Source organism: Brachyistius frenatus, unplaced genomic scaffold (assembly GCF_029030835.1).
Source record: "Brachyistius frenatus isolate BFR_SWC_R1_liver_20210118 unplaced genomic scaffold, ASM2903083v1 Contig_9, whole genome shotgun sequence".
Taxonomy (NCBI): domain Eukaryota; kingdom Metazoa; phylum Chordata; class Actinopteri; family Embiotocidae; genus Brachyistius; species Brachyistius frenatus.
In genome coordinates, this window is record NW_027210608.1 from 1,762,483 (window position 1) to 1,789,022 (window position 26,540).

Below are 26,540 nucleotides of genomic sequence, written 5' to 3' on the forward strand. Positions count from 1 at the left end.
TACTTCAATAAGTAATTATGTGGATACCGACAAGGCAATAAAAAAGCATAGACTTTGCAATTAAGTGATGTCACGAAACCACAGCGAACTTAAGGTGATCACAATTCACATGCTGCAATACATTAACAAATTAATTTCCTTTAAGAAATAAATGGAAAGAAAATGTCATGTTTAAATGATTCTGACATTTTACTAATATTTGTAAAGTGCTTTAAAGTGTATTGGTATATGATGTGAATATAATAGACTGGACAGAAGGCGAATGGGCAGTGAACCGGTGACGTCTTGATTGTGGGACAGTCTTTTGGATTATTTGACCAAGCTGCTGTCTCTCCTCTGATGGCTATCTACTAATGAACCCCTGAGTGGGAGAGGAGAACACAATAATGGCCTATTGACCTCCAGGAGGTTGTCTTTACTGCTGCAGCAACCTTTGTCTGAACAACAGTTTACTGGTTTGGTGGCAGTTTTGACTACATTACAGAGCAGTGACCTTTGTCATCTATTAGCCATTCTCAGTACGAACAACTGACCTCAAGAAATAGTTGAACGTTTTCCTGAAACACTCTTACTTATCTTCTTTCTCAGTTGACTGAGAAAATTGATTACACTCTCTAGTCTGTCTGTTTAATATGAAGCTGAAGCCAAGAGATATGTTGCATTCAAATTGGGTTGTATTTACCGTGTACATGAGAAAAGTCCATATAAATGGCCCCCGTCGTGGTATTCACAAGGTCTGCATTCAAAATTTGCAATAAGCCTCGATTTCACAATGGTGACGTGTTGGCTGATGTTTACGTAAATGGCCGAGGTCATGGAGGTTCATTTTTTTGTTGGATGTTAAGCTAATATATTGTCATTTTAGTCAAAACATTTATCATCCCACCGGCTTCATCTTTTCCCTCTGTGCCTTTGTGTTCCCTACATTACCTGCCTGTTGCCGTTGCCTAAAAGCTGTGTTTTTACGATTTGACCACTTGAACACCGAGTACACAACTTCCCATGTTGTAACCACGAGCTCAGGAGTTCCATTGTAACGCAGCAATAGTTATCTCAGCACAAAGACTGGGAACAGGGGAAAACGGCAAGCATGGCTCTGCTTACAGGTAGCAAAAACCGCATACCAACACCTAAAAATGGTACTAATTGAATTGAATAAATAAACAGGTTATTTAACATCTGTTTACTCCATACAATAACTGTAAAACCAACAAAATGTGTTTTTGTTTGGGTGTTATGAGATAGACTATTTCTTGCTGGGCAGTGACTTGCGGAGTTACCTCTGGTTGGACCTCATGGCAGCTCAATTTTATTTTGTAACATTGTCGGCTATTGATTAAGCCACTGACATCATAACATGTCAATTAGTGAGCTTTATAAGGTCTGTTAAAGATGTGTTTAATATGGACAATTCCAGGCCAGCTGTTTCCACCTGTTACCACTCTTTGTGCTAAGCTAAGCTAACTATCTCCAGCTTCGTGATGTCGATTTTCTCATTTTATTTTAGCAAGAAAGTGATGCATTGTGAAGAATTTAGAACGGTTCCTTTTTTAAAAAAAAACAATAAGAAAGCAGAGCCTCTGTGTTGTTCATATAGACTGAAGAAGCAGACTCTGCAGTTTTTAGATCCCATCTCACAGAGCCCGTGTTTACTTAAGGAAAACAAACATGATGGATACAACCTGAGGCAGGAAATGTTCCACAAATAGTCAACTAGGTTGACATAAATCCTCGTGAGGAATGATCACTTGACAAAACCTATTTCAGGTCGCTTCAGCTCCTCCAAAATAGATTTTAGCCTCTGAATAATTACTTCTGCTTTTGGTGACTGGTCACTCTGCACACGACCCAACTGAGATGACAGAAATATATATCTGTAATTAGATGTCTTTAAAATGGTGAGCATTGCTGCATCCCATCAAGGAGGATCTGTGAACCTGCTCAAGTTTAGTGTGTGTGTTCATTCTTCACAATGAGCAGCTGATTGTTGACTCCAAGGGTGTGAATATGAACCTGTATGTCTCTATGTCTGAGCCCTGTTATTGACCGAATGTCAGCTGGGGCAGACTCAAAGAATAAGCAGGCATGTTCTCTACATAGTACATAATGTCAGTCAAGGACGTTTTTTTTATTTTTTATTTGAAGATGTTGAAGATGTTGTACAGTTATATTTTTGGATGTCTGATAAATAGTGATGTCTAATCCCACATGGGATAGTCTGAATGTTGAGCAAGACACGGAAATAACTAATAGAGAATCTATTAAAATGAAGAATAAAGCTTTTCTGGAGGTTTGTGGTAGAAAAAGACTTATTAAGACACTTTATGTTGCTCAGTCCTCATGCGTGCCCAAGCTGTATACTACCATAGAGCAGAAACACCCAAGAAGCTGAACAGACTACAATGTGTACTATTTATTTTAAAATGAGGTAGATGAAGGTTACTGTTGCCTGATCTTCAGTCCCAGCTTCCTCTGCAGTAATCCTGTTGATCAATGAGTGTGTGTTTAAAAGCTGATCGGGGTTCCTTTCTGCGTGCTCACAGGACACGGTGCATCTTCTTATAAAACTCTAAAAATTAAAGACCAGCAAACAAAAACAGAACAAATGTTTCAGGAAAAGTCTACAAGAAGCTGGTTTTGTTTTCACCTCGATAATAGTTACCTTTACTTTTAATGTCACAGTTGCAGAAAATCATCTTTCTTATATTTGTATAATATAATCAGAAACAACAACAACATACAGTATTTACCCCCATGAAAATGAATTGTTAAAGACCACTAACATTCATATTATAATAGATCACAAATGATTGCATTTGTATCTTCACTGATCTCATTCTACCTTTAATGTCTTATTAAGTCAGTATTTTAAGTGAAAGTCACAGAAACACAACCTTCTTGTCCCTTGATATTGACAGAATTTAAATCTACCAGTGATGTTGGCTTTTCTTTGCTCTAATGGCTTAACAAGTTGTATTAATTGCTCATACCGTATAAATTGTCTTGTAAAAGGTGTCGGTTTTAACTTTATTAAAGAAAAAAATGCTTCTGTATTTGTATTTTAGTTTTTATTTAAGATCTGACGCTGAGTCAGATGAATGCCTTACCAATGGATCCGGTCTTAATGGGGTCCAAAAGTCTGACAATACATTAATAATTTGTTATATTTGTAAACCTGTCAATAATTAGAAAGTTTAAGGATCGAGTGAGATTTTAAGACAGATGAGTGCCATTGACAATACTAACGGCTTGAAACAAAAGGTCTGATTTTCCTGAGTTGTATCCCTTCGTTCCTGTTCAGGTGACAAATCATTTGATCTCTGTAGGGCAGCTTTTATACAGTGTGACAAACAGTTGACAGTCACCCCTATTCCCTTTGCATCTGCTTTCGTAGTTAATACTGAGTTCAGTTGTAGATCACAAGATAAGGACATGTTAGACGCCGTAAATTATATCGTAAATGAGACACTAGGAACATTCTTGAGCCACAGGCAAAGAAAATAAGTACGTCTTATTTTCTTTACATCACAAGTAAATGAACTCATAGCCATTGTTCACACATGTGGCTGTGTCTCAAGTTTCCAGTAGAACATTGTTGCCCAAGTAGCATTGTGATAATGAGGGACATGGCATCAGAGCTAAGTGAATGTGTCAGAAGTCACATTGCTGATCTAAGCAAAGATGTATTTCTCTCTCTGTGTCAAATCACGGCTAGATTGGAGGTTTCTAAAGGGGGCAGCACAGGGTACTCTAAAACACTGCAGAAACTGGATCAGTTGTATCAAAAGCACGATCACGCACACCGAGAGTGACCACACCATCAGACGTTCAATACATTAAGCTTTGTTTACTGAGAGATAGAAAAGCCACAGAATTTGCTAAATGAAGAACATGTGCTTCAAATCAGCAAAGTACTGTCTAGAGAAGGATGTCTAGTGGTGCTGTCAGAGGACGAGGAGTAGCTTTAAACCACGAGGGGAAATAAGACCAAACTACTGGCCTACTGGGGCTTCTAAGACATGGTGGCAAGTCTTAGAAGAGAAGATGCTACCACAGTGTATCAAACCCACAGTGAAACATGTTGGTGGAAATATTCCTGTCTCTGGGTGTCTTGCTACTCCGGACACCTACACTGAATCAACTCCACCATGTCCAAGGAGAAAGTAGCACCCTGTTGTCAGAGACATGCTCCACCCATCTGGTTGCATCTTTAAAGAGTTCAAATTCACCTCAAAGCTTTGCAAGGACTGTCATGGTTTTGGATTGTTTTGCCCCTTCTGTTATTTGGTTGCTGCCTCCACCCACTGCAGGTCCTTTGTCTTTCTCTTATTGGCCAGTGTCCTGCGCTGCCACGCCCACCTCACCTGCTCCCAGTTACACAATCTGCCTCGCCTGCAACCACCTGACAATCATCCCCTTTTAGTATATAAAGTCTTGGGTTGTGTCTCAAATCCCATACAGGCATACATACATTTGAGATTTTGAGTGCATAAGGTGTATCACCCTAACATGCAAACATGATGGTAGACTCATCCCACTCATCACCCTCAACCCTACATACCACCAACCTCCACTCAAACTGCAGTGGCTTCACTTTACAAATACAAGTTGTACATGTCCCCACAACATTTTTTTATTTTCACTAAGTATCACTTTACTGCTGTTGGATGGAAGCCATCAGTGGGTTTACTGTTGCATGAAACAGAGAGCAAAGAAACACGTTCATTTCTGGGTAAAATAACCAAGCAAAACCAGCAGGTATGTTGGCAGGTGATGCATTCAAATGTTACGGTTATTTACGGTAAGTGCAGAACGTTAGTGTGGGATTTGAGACAATTCTACCCGTCCAAATTCAAGTACTACACAAGTAAGTGTACTAACAAAAGTAAACAAATGTTAGTCGTCATACAGTATACTAGAACAAAGCTGCCACCTTTGTCCTTGACCGTGCCCTGACCCCTGAGACTTTTGCCCCTGTACCCCAGCCCTCTCCAATGCTATCACCCCCAGCCTCCTCAGACCCCCCTTCACGATCTGGTCCCCATCCCTGAGCAAAGGGAAGCAGCATTACTGGTGTATTTGTGATCGAAGGTGCACGGCACATCAGAAAAAGAACACACGCCTCTCAGATTATGGTGCATGATAATAAGTATGTATTTGTATTCAGTATGTGTGTGTCTCCTAAATTACAGTATTAGTATTGGAAAGAGATGCCACACTGCTATGTATAATTGATCAAGTATATTATAGCCATACATATGAAAGTCCTTACTTTCAGTATACTTTGTACCTCCTTTTGTCCTAATTTATTGTGTTTAATTTGGTTTCATCCTGTGTCAACAGGCAAACGCATGGCCGAAGTGAAGTAACCTCAATCAGAGGCAAACAGGATGCATCCTCCCGATAATGAAGGCCAGACGGACACATAATAAGAAACTGTGGAATGCGTGCTTGTCGTGATTCTTTTGTTTCCAGCTCTGATTTTCGTGTGTGAGCAGAGACTGACAGTAATACAGTCCTGCCACTGCCTGAGGAGAGGTTGGAGGACACATGACTGTCACTCCCACAACATGGTGGAGGAGTGACAGTCAGATGTCCTCCAACCTCTCCTCAAAACATCTCTACATATGACACATTTTACATTCTTCTAAGGAGGTAAAAGTACATGGTGTACTGTATTAGTGTATTGGTATGGGCAGTCAGACCTGGACGTATAGTTAGGTAGAAATAGCTTAAAGAGGAGAAATCAAACATTTAGTCAGCTTTTATTTTTTTGCATTTTTTTTTCAAATTTTTTTTTTAGCTTAGTGAATAAAATCTGTCTACGGCAAACAAGGCTGAGACTTTTCACATATATTAATAGGCATTAAAATAATACTTTCATCATTGAGGACTGTGTACTCACTGTGCATATTGGTACAGGACTTACAGGTACCCTGCCCAAACACTTTACAGGTGTTTTCAACCAGTCCGGGAATAAGGTTAAATCAAATCTTTATGCAGAGACGATATACAGCAATAGTTCAAACAGGAATATCTTATTTTGTCTACAAAACTTGAAAGTCTCCCTTCACTCGAAAATGTGTTGTGCTGATTGTTACTTGACTGTACTGAACTGGTGTTTCTGATGTTTAAACTTGGATGTTCTGCCTCCAGGAAATAGCCACATCCTCACACTTTAAATTCTTGCTCCTGCCTTCTCACCCCTCATCAACACAGGTCATCTCAGTGATTTCATTGACAACATTTCATGGTTTCATATTTTATTAGGTTTATGTGGCCTATACAACTTAATGTAATGGGAGGATAATGGAGAATATTGTTACACATCTACTCAATACCAGCATATTGTGTGCCCTGCACTCTGTGCACTAAAACTTGTGCAACACCAAATCATTGACAGCATCTAAATATCTCAGCAACACTTGACTCTGCAGGATGGTATACTGTATGTGCAAAGTTTAACATTGTAAGGCTGCTGAGCTTAAATCTGACTTCTATATGTGCATGCATGACTTGTTTTTGATTTTGACAGTCATTTGAGGTCTGCAACTACTTCACTTACACAGGCAATAGACCTTTCTGTGAAGCTTGAGACATCATTTTTACGAATTTTTAACAAAGTCATTGAACTTTTTTCTAAAAAGCATGTTCCCACAATTTGTCAATCATAGCAAAGTATTTTTAGGTTTTAAAACACTGGTCTTCAGAACCCACATTTTTTTCGTAGTCAGTAAGTCACGACACATATTTTTAAAGATTTTTTGACCCCCTCAAAGTTATTTCACAAAAAATGGAGCAGTAATACACCATGCCTAACATGCACTTTTAAAAACATGAAATAAACAAAAAAAGTGCAATTAGGGCTAAAATCTAGTAAAATAAAAGGGCAGACTTACCGTTTAAATAACATTTAAACTAGTGATGGTCATCAAGTTTCAAGAATCTACATTAAACTATTTCATAAAAATATCAAATCATCTAATTGTAAATCTGTTTATGAGTCTCGTATGAGAGCTAAACAGCTAAATACTGATGTGACGACATTAGCTTTAGTTGTGGCTGTCATGACAACACTTGCCAACAAATAGCTACTGCTCACGTCAGTTTGATTATTTTCTTTCCTCAGCTTTTTTTTTTTCATGCAAAGATTTGCGACCCACTTCAAATGTCTCGGTGTCCTACTTTTGGGTTGCAACCCACCAGTTGAGTACCACTGTCTTAAAACATTTCTGAAGGGCTGATGGAAACAAATCACCATTCTTTAATGTCTGAAATTTATGTATTTAATTTGTATTTTTTTTTTTACTTTTATGACTGTTGTTTTCATCAAAGAAGTCAAATTTTAGAATATTTTGCAAAGCACAACTCCAAAGATAAATATCTTCCTTCATCCAATCTTTTCCTCCACCTTTTTCCTGTCTGCTGTTCTCTCTCTTCTCCCACGTTCATTTCCCCCCATCTCCTTTCTCCATTTATGTTTCTTCTTATCCTCCTATCTTTCCCGCTTCCTTGCTGCCCTCCTTCTCTCCCTCCTACCCCCTCACCCCCTCCCCATCTTCCTCCTCCTCCTCCTCCTCCCTCCTTCTCTCTGTTTTCCATCCCTCTCTCTAATGAAGAGGAACTTTTGAAGGAGAGGGAGACAGAGTGAGTGAGGATGAGAGGAGGGGGGTTGAAGTGGAGGGGTGGGTCCCTATAAGAGCAGCTGCCACCAGCCTCCACGTCGCCAGAAAAACCACGCTGAGACTGAAGGGAGGGAAACGTATGCTGACGAGCCGCAACCTGCACCCGAGGAACCCACCACTGGCACCCACAATCTCCACCCCCAAAACAGGTAAGAAGAAATCTGTGGGAGAAGGAGGATGGGGGGGTAGTAGAAAATACTTGACCTCTGACCTTTGATATAGAATTTTTGAACCTTTGCATATTTGTATTTTATAAATAATCATTGAAATGCTGTTACATATGTTTCTTGTACAAAAAAACCCTGTTGGAGTCACACTTTGTAGAAAGAAAGATGTAATTTCACATCTCTTTGCCTCCTTAACAGTTCCATGTTGGTGCTGCTGCAGTGTCAGTCAGATTTAAAGGATAATAATCTAAATTTAGCAGAAATAAAGGGAGGAAAAAGGAAAGCAGAAACATGTCGCGTTTACCAACGGTGTGGAGAGAAACACTTTATTATCTCTAATCAGCGTGTCTCCTTGACTTCTCCATCATCCACACCTGCTGGAGTGTCCCGGGCTAAACGTTACAGCTATTGTCGCGGTGCTGTGACCCTCTGACCTTTGAGCTCCTCTTGACTGACCGCTGGTAACGATCAAAGAATGTAAGCTTAACCTGTTGTTGATCTCATTGACAGACAGGTGGCTTAATGACGTAAAATGAGTTAACATTAAATTATAGTAAATAGAAGTACTTCTAAAGCAGAAGCCACAGACCACGATGTCTCATAAAGCTCGTGGTTAAACACAACCTCTCTGAGTGGTTTGAAAGGCAGTTAGGACGTAGACAACAGAGGGCACGAGGTGACGATGCTGCGTCAGGGCACGACACATGCAGTTTGTTTTGTAGGTGCTTTGGTATTTGGTAAAGAGGGAAGGAAAGGTCATAAATCGCTGGTCTTGATTAGTTATTAATCATTAAGGCCTGATTTACTGCTGCGCTCTCATGAGTGAAAGGGGAATATTTGCACAAAAAGTACGGTTTGCTTTTACACAGTAGCTCAAGACACAGTAATGACAGGTAATTTAGGGGAGTGCAGGTTGCTTGCCCAAGGTAAGATTTTGCAGAACTCAATTCATCAGAGGATTAATTTTTAGATGTTCAGACACATTTGTCTGCAGGTTACTTTGTTTTAACAACAATTCCAAATCAAATAATTTAGTAGGAAAAATGTTAAGGTTAATTATATTAAACATATAAATATATTATACAGTTGTACAGCAATTTGTTTTGACTTACTGATGTAATTTAAAATGAAACCTACTTTTAAATGTGGTGGTGAAATTGAGGAGAAATAAAAGTAAATAAATCTCTGGTTGGATTTGTTGTTGATATTCACAACGTGACACACAGACTGAAAAAAACCCAATACCCAGTACATGAAGGGAGCTAAAAGGTTAAAAGTAGTAATATAAATGGATTTTATTGATCACAAAAAGCATCTGGCCACATCTGGCTCGTTGTTTTTGCTGCCCTACACTCTTTATAAGCCTGATGTTTTGGAGTAATGAACCAGGCGAAATGTGATTGATTCCAGTGGTCAGATGTTTTATCAAAACTATTTATATTGATGAATCATTTGTTATGTATTATAGTTAATAGATAAATGTAAATCATTACTAAAAAGACAGAGGTCACTTCTATTAAGCAACTTTGCACTGAACATTTCATTTAATGATTTTTCTATGACTTGTTTATTAACTGTCTTTTTGTTTGAATGTTTTTCTCCAAATAATCAATTTACCATTAGAATTTGAAGATTATAAAAAAATCATGAATAGTAGTAAATGTACTTGTTGAAATAGTGTGAGTAGCAATAGCAGTCTACTTCTGAGGTACTTCTATTAACATTGTTCTCTAATATTATGCCTTCAGGCACCTGTGTGTAAAACTCATTACTAAAAAGTGTGTGTTCTTTTTTAAGATGTCAGGAAACCTTTATAAAGTCAATAACAAACTTTAAGATGAGGTCTCACTTTTTTTTTACATTGATTAATTAACAACGTGTTTATTTGGCCTCAGGCTCACTTTTCATTCGACCTTGAAATAAACTCCATAAACAAAAGCACTGCCAGATTATTTTTAAGTAAACTTCTTTAAAAAAAAAAATTCTACAACTGTTAATGATACATGGTGTTGAAAGTCCAGCTACCAGCTTATATATATCTGAGTTTGTTGCATGTCTTCAGAGAGAAGCAGGTATAGATCTGCTGGTAGTGCTCATACTGAAGCTGTAGAGGCTGCTTTCTCTTCTTTGACTGCCACAGAGCTAGGTGTGAAATTTGCCTTTAAATGGCTTTATATTTTTGTATTGGCTGTATAAAATGAAGGAAGTAACATCTTCAGTGAGACTGTTACAACCCAGGGTAAAGAAAACAACAGCTTCAATCTCAATGTATATGCTGGTTAATGTTTAAAACTTGAGAGGAATAATTCCAGAATAAATTGAAGCTTTGGTATGTATCTGATATTAGGTAATTACACATTAATAATCAGAGATAGTGATGTATTCAAAATGCTATTTTTTTGTTGTGATGTACCATCCTGAAACACATTATCTTCTAGTGATGAGCATTCGATGTTGTTGCTTGTAGAGACAATATCATTGTGTCCCTGCAGGTGTCTGGACAAACATTGAAGATGTGACAATGACATTTGGTGCAAGTTCCTCAGAGACAAACAGCAGTCTGTGTTTTATTTCACTATCGGACTTGAAAAATGTATCAGAAAGCTTTAAAAAGCAACATGATAACACAAGCAGTGATTTGAGGAAAGACAACAGAGCAATTTCTCTGGTTCTATAGACTTAAAATATCCCAAATGCAATCTTTGTCAACCTACTCACTTAAAATGGCCAAAAGCATCAAAATGTATCAAAACTCCACTCACTTGCTATTATTCTGTTAGCTATAATTGGGTTTGTTTGTGATAAATTGATCAGAACTGTGAGGTGAAACCAATTAAAACCCAAACTCCACCGAAAAGAAGTTACAAATTCCAAAAAAAAAGACAAATCAAAAGTATGTTGCGTTACCCTCTCTATTATCCTTTAGCTTAAAAATAACACCAACCCCCCAAAAAACACCAAGCATGAGCAATCCTTTGCTAAGTTACAGCCCCTTTTCAACAGTCGATGCCTCATGACTCTCATGGCCTAAAAACTCTCTTTAATCCATCTCCTGTTCAGTATCACTGAATTTGCTGGTTCCCCTCCACAACGCAGCACACCTCATTAGCTCTGTGGATAAACTTCCTTGACCCTGGTAAACCGCTCTCTTTCAAAGGGCAGATGGAGAAAATGGAGGGAGGACAGAGAGTGGTGAATCACAGGTTTCCACGTCACAGTGCCGGTGCCCACATCTCTAATGGCTGCACTGAACTGGCTGTGGACGTGTGGAGTTAATCCAAGGACACAATGTTCCCAACGCAGCATCCTTTTATGCTGGGAGGATTTCATAGATACGTCTTCGTGTCTCCCCCCCGGTGTTCCTGACCTTTCTTTAGGCTCCATCATTTGTTGGCTGGTAATCTTGGTGATCCAGAAACAGAAGAATATGTATACGGAGGCCAAACTGAACGTTTTCATTTCGGTAAAGTATCCTCTTCATGTTTGACAGAAGAGAGCAGGATATGGTGCTTTGCAGCAGCAGTGGCCAACCACAACCCTGCTTCCTAGAAATTCAGCTTTTAGATCTAATATATTGTAAAGGAAACATAATTGCAACTGGCTTGTGTTTTCTATTAACGTAATGAGAAACCCCTGTATTGGGCAAGTCACCGTATCACTAATATGTGTACTGACAGCTGATTTTTTTTCTGCCTAAACATATAATCGTGCAGTACAATACCAGTACAATGTAGGGATGAAAACATTGATTTTATCATAGTGATGTTTAGGTACTGACAACATTTTGCATAGGACAGAGAAAGACCGTCCCGTTCTCATACCTACGGTGTCAAATAGGGCCGTTTTGTCAAAGCTGTAGGCCTCAAAATGACACGCACAAGTTGACGCATGGCATCTGCACCATGACCACCCGAGTCGAAGAGGGAGGTGATGTGATGGAGTAGAAAGAGAAACAGGCTCATAAACGGAGGAAGTCTGGGGTGTTTTAAAGGCACAAATTGATCTCTTCCTAAACCAGACCACATGATTGTTGGTGCCTATACCTGAGGCACTTTGTGTGTATCTTTGGGATGCCAGCATGCTGTGATGTAAAAATACACTTTCTATGGTCGGCATCCACTACAACCACCTCCTGATGGGTGCAATGCTGTTCACTGAAGTCCTGAATCAACATTACATCTAAGCATAAAAGAATAAAAAGCTGCCAACCTTTGTGCCGAAACATTCAAAAACATGCCTCAAAAACATTTCCCCATTGACATAGGAAGGCTTTAAACTCATTCACTTTCCTCCAAATGCCGTATCAAATTCTAATAATCTTTCATGGTTTTACATCCACATCTCGGCTTTTATGAGACTCTTTCATTGTTCAAAGTTGTACCATCATATAACAAGAAGTAGCTTCAGTGTCTTCTAACTGTTGACTCAAAACACGTCTTAAATATTCTTCCGTACTCCACAGCAATGTGAAACAATGTTTCCAGATTTTACAAATAAAACCGAGTTCAGACTACACAAGTTCGGCACGCTAATACCTTTACCAGAAAGGTGTAAGTTATCGGGAAGGAAATGATAATTAAATATGACAGTTTTATCCTGCGTATGGTATTATAGTTGACGACAACCAATCTTCAACATCTCACAACGTCTCGACAAAGAGATACAAATGTTTGTAACTTCTCTCCTGACGTGTTAGTTTTCATAACTATGCGTTTTATAGAAACACAACGTGGAAAAACAGAGAACAAACGAAGGTCAAATTTTTTAGAGGTGACCTCAAAAATAAGAAATTACAGCACACCACCTCATCTCAAAGCATAAAAAAAAAAAAAAAAAAAATCTATCAATATATGAAATCCATATGAGTTTGGTGTGACGTAAGTATGTGTGAGCCACCGCTTAACCATCAATTGACCTTAGGTGATTAGATACATTGAGAAAGGAAATTGATTTAGCTTAGCGTGTCTGCCTGTAATGGCTTCAGCTGCCACATCACACACAGTCTGATTGACAGGGAACATCATGTTAAAAAGCTAAAGGTTTCTTTTAAATGTTCCTTCTGACCTGAGATCCGTCACAACGCCCACTCTGCAGACACGACTGTGAGCATCTGAGCGGCTGACACGACCTCTGACCACGAAACATCGAGCAGGATCGAAAGAAATAATGTGTTTTGCTAAAAGTAATACAGTTTACTTTAATATTTACTATATGGCCGTATTTTTAATGTTGTTGTTTTTTTACAATAATTAATTTTGTATTCATCACAAACAAAAAAGTACTTTTGTGATATTGATAAAAGTGATATTGATATTTTCAGGGAAATTATTTAATATGGTTTACCCTTCAAAGCTACTGTTCTACAGTTTCTATAAATAAGACAGATGCTTCTCTGGTACCAAAGATGAAAATAAATGGTGTGAAGCTGCTTCTTTTTTTTTTTTTGATTGGTTAATTTTGTGCTCAGCTTTCAGGACATGAACAGGTATTCCTGCACAATTTTAGGGCACAATTATGTTGTATTAATTATGTATTATGATGTTTTGTTTTGCTTTGATGTGAAAGACAAAGAGTGATAGTGTTAATGTATGACAGAAAAGAAAAAAAGGAGGAAGAAAAGCCTGAGAAATTGTTTGTCTTTGACAAAAAGAGAGGTGCTGTCAGATAAATGAGCAGGTAGATAATGTATGGAGTTAAAGAAGATTCATGTATAAATTAGACATTTAATCAACCTGGTTGGTAACATAGATTTGCTGTCCTAAAATGTGTCAAATCAATTACCACTCTGCCATTTTGCCAGTTAAACATCAATATTACAACAAAGAGCACAATGTATTATGAGTGGGCCCTGGACAAGTTGTCAGTTAAAATGACTCCTCTGACAGATGAAGCACTCTGTCTGCAGGCAGAAGACTAAATGATGTTTAGTTACCTGTCAAACTGGCTCATCAACTAACAATACCTCCATCATGAATACGCTGTCATTGTGCAGTATTCTACTGTTTTCTTTAATATGCTGGTCCTCTCTGCTTTAAGGACAGGAAACCATTGTTCTTCTATTTAAATCAAAGTTAACACATTAAAATCTACACTTAACTAGGTGATTATAAAATGTTGAACTATACTCAGGAGGATGTAATGGCAACAAATGTTAGCATGCTCATCCAGAATAAATATAAACCAGCTTTGACCTAAATTATTATATCAGTTACTATTTTCAAGATATATCTCTGAGGAGAAATTTGTCATAGCTGCTGCACACAGCTGTTTACTACACAACATAGTTACAACAATCTGAATATGCTATACACATATGTGGGAGTGCACCATCATTGTATAGAGTACATGCAAATCTAAATAGAAGACATTTTAAAATAATTAAACAATCAGAGATGACAAACCAGTTGTGTAAATGAAGCAATGTTCATCAATAAGTTGGAGAAATAACATGGCACTTGTGCTGAATAGATCAAATCAAAACTACCATTGGGTGGCAAAGCATATTTAAGTGAATTGAAACTATAAAAAGGAGAAATGCAAGTATGCAAATGAGGCAAAGATGAGATATTAGATCCTAGAGAGACAAGGAGAGCTTGAACAGTTAGTTTTGCATTTACTGCCTCGACAAAATTTTCCAGATGTTAGCAGTTCTTTCCTAGAACCCCCCCCCCCTATCCATTCAAATGCCATGGAGTATGAAGCTGCAAAATTTTACAGCCCCAACAAGGTCCCTGTAATACACTGAGGGCTAGTCATTATCACACAGTCATACTGTGGCTATTCCATAAATGACGCAATAATCTTCAGTTCAGCTTTTAAAAGTAAAAACCTAACACGCTGCTCCTCAGTTCAACCACGCGTGAATAATCCGGCTTTAAGTCGTGCTTTGGGCCAGGAGTAATTTATTTTATATTTCCCGTTCTTGATGAGAAAACTGCAATAATGGAGGAAAATTGTTGTGGAAACAGTTGATAACACGGTGTGAGAGTGTCTGAGAACCTCTGAGGGATGTGTTTTGAATCAGTTGTGTGTTGTTGGGTGACAACACCACGAATCACACGGGAACTTACTGTTAAGCATTTCTTCAACTTTAACAGTCCTTATTCGTGGTTGACTACTTTTTAATCAACAACCTGAACATGGCCATGATGTTTACAGATTTGTTTCCATTCCCAAAAGCTGAATCTACGTTTAAAGACAAAATATAAACTCTAAGGTGAAGCTCCCAAGTCACTTATTTATCATTGTGTATGTGTGAGAGAACATAGATGACACTACAAACTATAACTTGTGGGTGTTGGTGTTGTTTCTGGTGTTCACCTAACAGGTTGAGAGGAAGGGGTTTCCTTTTATCTGAAAGATGGTTTACTCATCATCATCCTGGACTCTAAGACCTCATTCAGCAGTGCCACAGTACAGCTCCCTTCAGTAATGACTTAATTAGCTGGTTTATTTAGTGGTTAATCAGTTAATTAAAAGCAGAATAATTGTGTTTTGAGGCTCTCAGGGGAACCAGGCAGACTGGAATATAAGAGCACAGGAAAGACCAGCTGTTGAGAGTCCATTTTATTTTACAGATGTTTTAACAACGTCCTTTCTAGACAAGAGGAAAGAAAAACAGATAAAAACATTTAACAGTGCCTTCCTGTGTGTGCACACACATCTGTAACATCATGAGTGAGGCCTGAGTGACTGCTAGTATATTCTGCACTGGAAATCAGTTACGTTAGGGACTTCCCACTTGACAACCCACTGTGATGTCACCACTTGGTGTCTTAAGTCTGGTATTTTTGCCGTCTCCATCTTGGTTTGTTGAGGCCAGAAGTGACCATATTTGGATAAAAAGGTGGAGCTGGGGAGAAAGGAGGGGTGGATCTGCCTAATAGGCTGTGTCTCAATTTTTGAGTGCCTATGTGACCTCACACTGACAAATATGGTAATGTTGAATACTCAGTTGGTGGACTCATACTGGTCAAAAATTAGAAAAACGCTGGACACTTTTCACCTTCAGAGGTCACCATCTTAACTGCGTAGCCAAAGGGACCACCGACTTCGTGTTTTTGGGGTCGAAGCCATAAGAATAGAAAGCAAGAAATGTAAAATGACATAAGAAAGCTGGCAGATGGTGTATTTAAATGTTTGTTGTCCTTTCTGTTCAGTGCACAAAAGCCATGTGTGATTTGAGACAGCTTTACAATGTCAAAATTCACATACTATGCAAGTATACTAACATGTAGGGTCTGTCTTGCCCGCTCCGTCAAGGAGGTGGAGCTTGAGCGCATGCGATAGGACCCGAAAGATGGTGAACTGTGCCTGGGCAGGGCGAAGCCAGAGGAAACTCTGGTGGAGGCCCGCAGCGGTCCTGACGTGCAAATCGGTTGTCCAACCTGGGTGTAGGGGCGAAAGACAAATCGAAAGACTAGGTGGAAGTACACAAGCTCAGACGCAGCCATTGATTTGACTAAGAACTCGAGGACAAAATGCCCACCCACCTAAAGTCTATCAAATCAGGTATGCCCCCAAACATAGCTCTCTTTGAGGCCTAATATCTAAATAATTATAGAATTATTTTTCAGAAAGACCAAAAGCACAGATTAGAAGGAAGAACTTTAGCTGATGACATCATTAAGACTTGCAGAAAAAACATGTTAATATTGTATTTTATGAGAAGCCTTTTAAATTGGATTCTATTGGAGCCAAAGTTTTACTCAGAGCCAGCCCCTAGTGGCCCTCATTGGTATTGTGCTTAAAGGCACTTAATCATTGGCTTCATTTTTCATACTACAAGCTATAGCTACCTTTGTATACAAACTATGGTTCCAGTGTATCATTGAGACTGCTCCTTAAACCAACAATGACAGCTGTCAAAACATATTCTGTGGTTAATCTTGAATCATTTCTCACAGAGTTAGGATCTGGGTAGAGAGTTGTCCTGCCTTACCTGAACCTTTGATATTAACATCTACTATATGTGACATTTAACAAAGAGCCTAAGCTTTTAAACCTACAAACCTTTTTTAAAAGCAGACATTTTTCACTCAGTGTCCTGAGGACAATATCTCAACAGCTGGGACATTTTGACACACATTTATGGTTACTTGAGGATGACTCAAACGGGCTTTGGTAATTTAATGACTCCACTTTGAGGTTGACATTTGTGAATTTGAATGAAATGTCTCCACAACATTCAACAAGAATGACTGTGTAGGTACTTTGTCTCTACCAGCTGAAAACAAGGCCAATAAACAGTTTTTAATGGTTAGAATGGGAAATAAACAGCAGCCCACCGTTGTCACGGTTACAATAATGATAACATGAGTCATCGTTAAACGACATGTTGATATTTGGTTCAAAACAGGACATGAACATGGTTGTACTGACTGTTGCTTACAGCTTCAGTATTCTTCGCTGTGATAACCGTCTGGGTACTCGGCCCGTATTAACGTTTGCACAGCCACTCTGAAGGGCGGACCAATTAGGGACCGGTATCGGTGGTTAACCGTGTTTGTCCCGCCCCTCCTTCACTGTGTTTGGACGGCTGGTGACAGTGACGAGGGCAACTCTCGGTGACCGGAAAAATCACTGAACGCTCCGCACAGAATAAACACCTCGTGTTGGCGTCCATTAAAATCAACTTTTAAAACACGCTGTGCTCAGCAAAAAAAAAAACTTTGGTGGATACGGTGGGTAGGTGCAGCAGTGGCAGAGTATCGTCCAGTTTCAGCGCGTGCTGATTGGTTCAAATTGACCCGAGGTATAGACCCAGTAGGAAGGAACGTCTGCAAACAATTCTCTATGCAGCATCGCCGGTCTCATATTCACAGAGTGAAATTGGGTTCTGGTTCACATCAGGCAAGACATGAACAGCAGTCCTTTGTTGATGTATGTACAGTAATAGACATGGTTTGAAATGCAAAGCAAATGAGATGCATTCAAAGTAAAAAATGTTATTGACCCATCCATCACCCCACCTCCTCACTTCCTCCTTTAGTCCCGTGCTAATTACTAAAACAATAAGAGGGTGCTATCAATAAAACATATCTAAGGGTCATAACAAGCTGTTACAAATGATCTATAGGGTCGAAGGACAGCCTCACAATTTGCAGTCGAGATTTATTTTCCTCTCAATAACTCTGCATAATTCCATAATTGAGTTTATAATGTATTTCCCTTTAATTATCCTCACTCACAGCTAAACTAAAAATACATTGCACACCTGTGTTTGCGTCCCCTGGCCACACCTCAGCACAGAACAGAGAAGATGTGACGGCTCCATCATGCTTTATCCTCCTGTTCTTGCAAGCCGAGTCAGCAGAGTCAATGACAGGAGGATGGAGAATGAGATGCATTACGGCCAAATGAATGAATGCACCCAAGCTGTTTGTCTGAATCCACCGCCATCTGCCAATCGCGTCCCACCTTTATATTCCCACCTAAAACAGCAATGTTGCTCTTTTGTCCTTCAGTGACAGACCCATCCTCTTTCCTGTTAGATTGAAGAAAAATGAAGAAGAATTGACACACACTTTTATTGTTTCCACACAAGACTGATTCATTTTTCAGACTTTTTTTTTTCATGAGTAGTTGGAGACTGGAATGAACTGCAGGGCAATTACACTTTTATCAGTTTTTAATTACACTGAATAAATTCCATATTTCTGAGACGTTATAAAAGTGTTTGACTGAAGACAAATTAGTTTTACTTTCTGCCACGTCACTTTAATAGATAATGACGACCTGCAGCTGAAAGAACGGTTTAGTCGAGTGCGTTTCAACACATTGTACCGCCTACACAGTGTGGACATTAGGTTTGTGTGAAAATGTATTTATAAGTATGTTTGTTTGCTGTCTAAGTGTGTGTGTGTGTGTGTGTGTGTGTGTGTGTGTGTGTGTGTGTGTGTGTGTGTGTGTGTGTGTGTGTGTGTGTGTGTGTGTGTGTGTGTGTGTGTGTGTGTGTATGAGAGTTGTGCGTGTTTTGTGTGTATGATTGTGTGTGTTTGTTGAGCAAGAAACAATGACTCAGTTTGAAGCCAGAGGCGCTAATTGAGGCATCAATTAAAGGAGTTAATGAGTTTGTTTAATGAGATGAAAACTCTGGTTGTGCTTCTGACATCCCACTCACCAGACTGTGCTCATGCTACCAGAATAAGGTCATACAGTTTTATTTCCCTCTATTTTTGTCACTGTTTGGATTTGCTATGCTCACTGTAGCTTCATCCTTTCCTTTGTCTCACTTGATAATGGACGGATAGTGAGGTCACATCGCAGTCCTTGAACATGTAGCTATGTAGAAATGAATGATACTAATATAGAAACACGCATGTTACCCAAGCAGCAACCAGCAGTGATGTCCCCCGTTGGTTTGTGAATGGCCGTTGTGAAGCCTCAAGTTTGGAATTTGGCCGGCGACATCTTGATAGTTCAGAGATTTGAGGTGATTGGAAACTTGACGATACAAAGTCCCGCCGATCAATAGACTGCACCATAGGCCTGTCAATCAAACAGACTAGCCAGCAAAAACACGGCTTTTAGAGGCTTATTTTCTAATTAATGACGTGATTATTTTTGGGATGGACCACCAGAAAACTAATAAGAAGGAGCGACTTTAGCTAACAAAACCGAAATAATTCATGGAGAATTTTATTTTTTAAACCCGGTTAAGGTATTGCAGCTTAAGGGACTTCTGCATCGGCCTCATTTTCCAAACCCGGAAGCTACGTCCACTTTTAAATACAGTCTATGGTGTTACTACATTTGCAGCTTGGTCGTTGGCTCACAACATACACATAATGAGAATGCAAAAGTCTTTGTCCATGTCTAAACTCTTTTAGGTACATTTGCATTCATATGAAAATAAAATTATGAACAAGAATGAACAAACTCCTCAAAGAATCTGTGCAATGTTATAACATTATTAACCATTTAACTTATATATTGTTTGACATATTAATGACTGGCTAGCTAAACTTCTTAATAATAGTAATAGCGATAATTTTATATTAGTTAATTGTGACCTTCACTTCTATGTATCTTTAATGTTCTGAGTTCTGCTTTTCTGTCATTAATGGTAAATAATTTGCTCGTGGTTGACTAGCAGTAAGTTTGATTCATTTCCACCACTGAAACAAACTTTGAGGGAATACTATGGTATTTTGTGGAAATACTTTTGTTTGTTTTGTCGCCAAAGTAAAATCAAATTTAAATTGGTGTAGTTTTGTTGTAGCTATAGGACACCTGTAGTGTCTTTAGTTTAGGATTAAGATTTAGCACAGAGAAACAGCCTTTTGAGGTTCAGCTAAAATATATTTTGAAAATAAAAATAAAATGTAACTTAAAACAAATTAAATGTTATATATAGAATTTAAAAATTACACAAATGTACTGTTTTGGTTCACTTCAGTAATTTCTTAAAATTTAATTTTCTCATTCAGAGAAAAGGCGGTTTTCTAGAGAAACACACTTCCCACTACCTTAACAGCACACGGACACAGTTAGCAGGGGAGAGTCGTGGTACATTTAAGAGCCAGATTATTCCCTCACGAGTTGGTAAAGAAGACAGTGGACACCTAAAACAGAACAGAAGGGAATATTCGACTTACGTTTGCCGGGTGGCCAGAAACACGACTCTGAATGAATGCAAATGTTGCTCTGTAACTGCTACGACAAAATCTCTGCAACAAGTTCGTCATATCATCTTAAAGGTGATGACTGCTCAGTGCCGTGATTACAACTTGTTTCTGCTGTCTCCACACTCTGCTAATAGAAAATGACATTGTGGTGTAACACTGAACTGACTGTGACAAAAACACCACATGCTGCACCTACCAAAGACTGTCCTCATTAATGAACCTCACCCTTTTGTACCCTCATAGATAATAATATACAACATTTTACAAATATTTTGCCTTGTTCATTTTAATTTAATTTGGTTTCAGCGTCATACACCTTAACTTCAGCAAACATTCACAGACTCGCAGTGTCAAATACTTGAAGATGTGTATCCAATACTTGGACTGAACATGTCCTGTGTTCAGCAGACGGTGGGACCATGAAGACTGTGGTGGCTCTGCTGTTGCTCTGTCTGTGTGATCCTGGACGTAGTGACTGCCAGACAGACTGCCTGTCCTGCAGCAACATCCTGCCCAAACAGCTCAGTTTCAACCCCATGGTGAGGAGTCAGATGCACGCACACGCACACACACAGACACACACACACACACACACACACACACACACACACACACACACACACACACACACACACACACACACACACACACACACACACACACACACACACACACACACACACACACAGTGAATGTCACAAAAGTGGGCTGCAATAGAGGCAAAAATGACATCCAATAAAATCTAGATGCTGTTCTTGTATGTGTATATAATAAAACTACTCCTAAAGACGGCTGAATTCCATTCAGCTGCTTCGGTTTCAGGTTTGTAGTATTCTTGATGAAGGTATCTACTAATGCCTACTGTGAGACTGCGGAAACAACAGAGCCTTTATTGGTGTTATTGGTAACAAATGTGCTTTTGGGGTTTCAAAAACTCCAAATGTGCTCTATGAAAAGTGACTGTTTTTGTTGTGCAGTTATAATCTCACTTGGGAACGTGTAACAAATGTAAATTTGTGAAAAACAAATCCTGCTATGAAATATCAGCAGACATTTCATCCAGATGAAACTGGACTGCGCTCACATGAATAAACAAACACATAAAACACAATCTCTCCTTTGGGACTCTTTTAATTTGGAACTAGAATAAGTGGAAACCCCTCACCCCACCTTCTCCTATCCATCCCATCCTATAAACAGCTCCCTCACTGTCGCTGACTCAACAAATTACCCTTTTGGCATATGAGTTTTAATTTGTTGTTGCTAATTGATTCCTGGGGATATATGTGTGTTTCTCCGCTGCGTGCTCATGCCTTGTGGTGGTTTCTCTCTGTTAATGACATGTCTACTTCACAGACATGATTGCAGGGAGCACATTAAAAGATATCTAAGTGCAAAACGCTAAAAACATCATACTTTGAGCTGTTAGTGTTGGGCACTCAGGTCACAGTGGACCTCAAGAGAATGGGGCATTTGAATGCTTTAAATACAGCCCTCCTTTGCTTATTTTAATTTTCTCCTCTTTTTTTATCTCTTCTTCCCAACTGAAAAGCTTTTTACTTGTAAATCAATAAGGTACCACAGTTTCCATGATTAAGCTGCGTCATGGATGCAGCAGCTGCTGGTATTTCATGCATTGTAACAACCCTCAGTCTTACTCTGGACTGATACTTTTCCCTTCACATGCAATAATATACATGTGCAAACAGGTATTACTCATGGTGTTACATAAATCTGTGTATTAAAGGGTTTGGGTTTGGCAAGTAGTAGTTAAGGTTGGGTTAAAATACAAGTAAAGACCTCTGAGGTGACGGAGGCACGTTGTCCACAGACATATAAATGCATGCCTGAACGCACACGCACACGCACACGCACACACACACACACACACACACACACACACACACACACACACACACACACACACACACACACACACACACACACACACACACACACACGTGCACTGAACCATTGAAGTGGAAGATAAAGTAAAGAATGAGTTGAGGACTTTCCCCTCAAACAACCTTTACAAATCACATGCTTTCAGTAATAAAGCATGACATACTGATTGATGCAGCATGTTTGAAAGTCGAATTTCCGGGTGTGAAAAGAAAACGATGTGATTCAGTTTACCTAAATCACACTACATATTAAGTTTACTTATCAATTCTGTTTGCCAATATAATTTCCTTTGTGGTCCCCAAAGCATAAAAAAAACTACCGCAACTGGAGGTTTTCTACAGACTTTGTGTATTGGTACAACTTTGTGCTACAATAACAACTCTGTGCTTTAAGCAAAACATGAACATGCCAACATGCTCATACTGAAATTGTTAACACTCTACTGTTAGCAGGTATAATGTTCATCATCTTAGTTGAGCGTGTAGGCATGCTAACATCTGCTAATTAGCATTAATCACAAAGTACACCTAAGTCTAACTAATGTCCAGAGTCATGGAGTAACTAGTTACATGTAACTGATTACGTAATTACAAAATAAATGTATGGTACGAATTAACCCATTTGAACCGAGTTGAGAAAGAAAATGAGGAAGATCTCTTCTCTTCATCTCCGCAGGTGTGTCTCATTGAGTGTGAAGGCAAGGTTTCCCCGTCCTTCACCTGGGACTTCTGTCGTAATGCGCTGTCGTCGCCCATTTCCTCCCTCGGTGCTCCTGTGAGGAAAAGATCTCAGGAGGAGGTGGAGGCGCTGTTTCCTGAGGAGGAGGAGCAGCAGATGGATGGAGGTCTGTTGCTGCCCATGGCGTTGCAGAGGTTCGATCATGTGACCAGGGCACTCGGGATGGACGAGAGGGATCTCCGGGGAAAGGGCGGCACGCTGGGCACCGCCTACAATTCACAGAATGCCCCGCCCCTTGAGGATGAGTATGAAGACGAGGCAGGGCAGGAAGCAGGAGACGCTGATGTGGCAGCAAGAGGAAAAAGTGATGCAGGGCTGAGCGTCTCCAAGAGGTTCGGCGGCTTCATCAAAGGGAGGCACGGCTACAGGAAACTCATGGCTCCGGGAAGGTCGTACCAGAAGAGGTATGGCGGCTTCATCGGGATTCGGAAGTCGGCCCGCAAGTGGAACAACCAGAAACGTTTCAGCGAGTTCCTGAAGCAGTATCTGGGGATGAGCGCTCGGGCCACTGAGTTCAACAGCGTGTCAGAGGACCTCACCCAACAGAATGAAGTTTAGCCGAATGCCCCTTTAAGCCACTGCCATAAAACAGTTTCCTGATGTGTTTTCACTGACCTTGTTTTGTATTCCGATCACCAACATGTTTAACTGCTGTCATCAAAGTTAGCCTATTGAAACCAAGTTATTTACCAAAAATGAAGCCCCTAATCTAAGACTCTCATTGGAGTCCTCGTTGTCCCAGGACATAAAAATGGTTCTGTTTTTCATCCCATTTTTTTTAAGTTAACTATCAAACCCTCTTTGCCCTGCTGAACCTGCGGTGTCTTCCAGGCCTCCTGTCCAGCTCCGGACACCCTGACTTGTTCTGGTGCATGCTCCTTCTAGGATGCACCAGTTTCATTTGATGAGATGCCCGATCCCTCATCATCATAACCTTTAAAGGAACTTCAGGAATTATTGGTAGACCTGCAGTGATTTGCAGTAACATGAAGGATGTATTTTACTGTTTAATGCAATCGGCAACATAAATTAACAATTAAAGTCATCATTACTATTACTTTTTTGGCCCACTGTATTAAATTATTTCAGGTATTAAGGTATGTTTGAAAATCTTCTTCCTCTTTCTTTGGGGGCTCCATACTGTTGAAAATGCATAAGGTCCTCTCTCTTTATTGGACCACCATCTTATAGCAGAATACATAACTCGGTCTCTGTTCAAGGATAATACCAGTGGGTGTTATATTATTTATTTTTGGCCTTATGGTTATAGGGTAATGTCAGCTGTAATGTAAAGTATACTGTGTGTGATTTGTGGTAAATAAAAGTTGTTGATTTATCACTGTGCCAAAAAACGCCTGAGACAAGGGTGACTGAGGACCATTCAGATAAGGACTCAACAGTCCTGCATATATACTACTGATCCGTCTGACAAACTGATGTTATGTACAAGTGAGCATCATCTACGACCAGATTCCTGTCTGTACAAACAGTTTTGGGTCTGGACTGGTGTGAAATGTTTTTGTTGGCCACTATGAGAACTTGTAAATAGCTGAATTTCAACATGTCAATAAATATAGTTTACTATTTCCTTCGTGGCTTGTCATGCAGCAACTGATTCTGTGTCTGGAGGTGTTTTGTTCTTAGTATCAGTACAGCCTGAAATAGAAATGGATTCTTTTTATGGAACGTTTTTTTTAAAAGATTTTATGCTACAGCAATATCTTTGTCGACTTGAAGATGCTGATAAGGATGAAACAAGGGTTGCCAGATTGTGTAAAATTAGTTTGGCTGGTGTTTGTCCTTTTATGAAGTTATAAAGTAAATATAAATATGCGTAATTTATTAATGAATGCTCATGGGGTTTTTAACTTTCTAATAAGCCATCCCATTTACAGATGATGTTGAAGTATCCTTCACAATGGTTTCTTATTCTGATCCATTACATGGAAGAAGGTCAGGGCCCAATTTCACACAAGTAGTATAGCAGTAAGTAACTTCAATAATTAAAATCTTTTGAAGTCTCATTTAAATGTTTTCTGCACCGTAAACAGATGAACTGATTGGCAATTTCTACTGTTAAATTATTGAGAACAAAGCGGTCGTGCTCAGGATGAATCAGAACCATCAGAGCTGCCACAACATTTTACTTTTAGTAAAAGCTTAAATGTTGTTTTCTCCAGAGAATCACGTTACCTTTTTCTGACATTTCAAGTGGATTATTACAACGATTATTATTACAGAGTTTTCAGTTTTACTGTTGAAATGTTATACAAATTGCAATAGTGACTTTCCTGAAGACACAGAGCTGATGAAAACAAAACTTATTAGACTTATAAGTAACTGGAGATACTTTAGTTGATACTGTCGGTGTCTACTGAGCCATATCAATTAAATTCAAGTAATAATAATTATAATTTTATTCAAATTCTACTTAAAAATTGGATGGTCCTTCGCTGTGCCATGACATAGAAAAGCAAAGCTTGGTTTGATGGATGAGCAGCGAAAAAAGGAAAAGATCTTCACAGTGGAAAATCCATTCTTCCCATACTTTTAGAACTTTTAACATGCCTCACAGTAGTATACTTGCCGTGCACAGATGTTTTCTAAACATAACAGTTTTGTTAGTGGAATTTATAATTATCTGGGGTTTTGCAGAAATAATTTTGTGACAGTGATTAGAGAAAAGTCTGATCTGTTTCTTGAACATATATAAATATATGTATGACACTGCAGCAGCAAAAGAAGCATGCAGGCAATGTAAAGTCCCCCAGAAAGGTTGTGGCGCCCCTCAGTGGTCTATCCTGTACATGCTTAGCTGCAAATGAAATCAAATGTTATTGCGCTCAGATGTTGCTGACCCTGTGAGTAGTGTCATCACCATCACTGCTGATACATGGTTGTGTTAATATTTCACTGTTTGGGCAGTAAACATAAATAAATGATCTGTGCTTCTCAGGCAAATGTTTGCTTGCACCGAATACCTTGATAACACATCTTATGTCACATCTGTAAACCGAGACATGATGTAATTACTGTTTGAACATCAGTGCAGACCATACGAAGACTATCAAAACACTTTTAGCTATCTGATGAAGCCTACTTCACTTGGGCCATGCTAATGTTAAAGACATTATCTGAACATGTGAAATGACGTTCATAAGTAAAAATGTCTTATTCCCTTATTCAGATATTTCTCGACAAGAGTTTGAGCAGTTAGAGTGACAGACAGCAACTCATTTCATCATCTAAATACCACCGTTTTAAGATTGGACGAAGCTGAACTGATTATTGGAGGATGTTGTAGAAAACACTGAGACTTTTGGGTCAGTTTGGTTGTTACTAAATGGTACCAATAACCGAACCTCAACCCGGTGCTTGTTCAGTGGATACATCAGCAATTTATAGAGTTAAACGGG

At 39.2% G+C, this 26,540-nt stretch overlaps 1 protein-coding gene across 2 annotated transcripts; it reads left to right on the plus strand.

Moving 5' to 3' along the window:
• Nucleotides 1–7,734: 7,734 nt before the first annotated feature.
• pnoca (prepronociceptin a) lies at nucleotides 7,735–24,739 on the plus strand. Of its 2 annotated transcripts, none has more exons than XM_069690320.1 (3): nucleotides 7,735–7,834; nucleotides 20,887–21,020; nucleotides 23,062–24,739. In XM_069690320.1, exons 1-3 carry the CDS (start codon nucleotides 7,765–7,767, stop codon nucleotides 23,680–23,682), a joined length of 825 nt encoding a protein of 274 aa, XP_069546421.1. In that variant the 5' UTR covers nucleotides 7,735–7,764; the 3' UTR covers nucleotides 23,683–24,739. The 2 variants fall into 2 exon arrangements, with proteins under 2 accessions (XP_069546421.1, XP_069546423.1); XM_069690322.1 differs by having other exon boundaries at nucleotides 20,890–21,020.
• The last annotated feature ends 1,801 nt before the right edge of the window (nucleotides 24,740–26,540 follow it).

Coding starts and splice junctions, on each gene's coding strand:
- pnoca (XM_069690320.1), top strand. CDS start 7,765: ATGCTGACGAGCCGCAACCTGCACCCGAGGAACCCACCACTGGCACCC. Junction 7,835..20,886: donor AATCTCCACCCCCAAAACAG/GTAAGAAGAAAT, acceptor TCCTGTGTTCAG/CAGACGGTGGGACCATGAAG. Junction 21,021..23,061: donor AGCTCAGTTTCAACCCCATG/GTGAGGAGTCAG, acceptor TCATCTCCGCAG/GTGTGTCTCATTGAGTGTGA.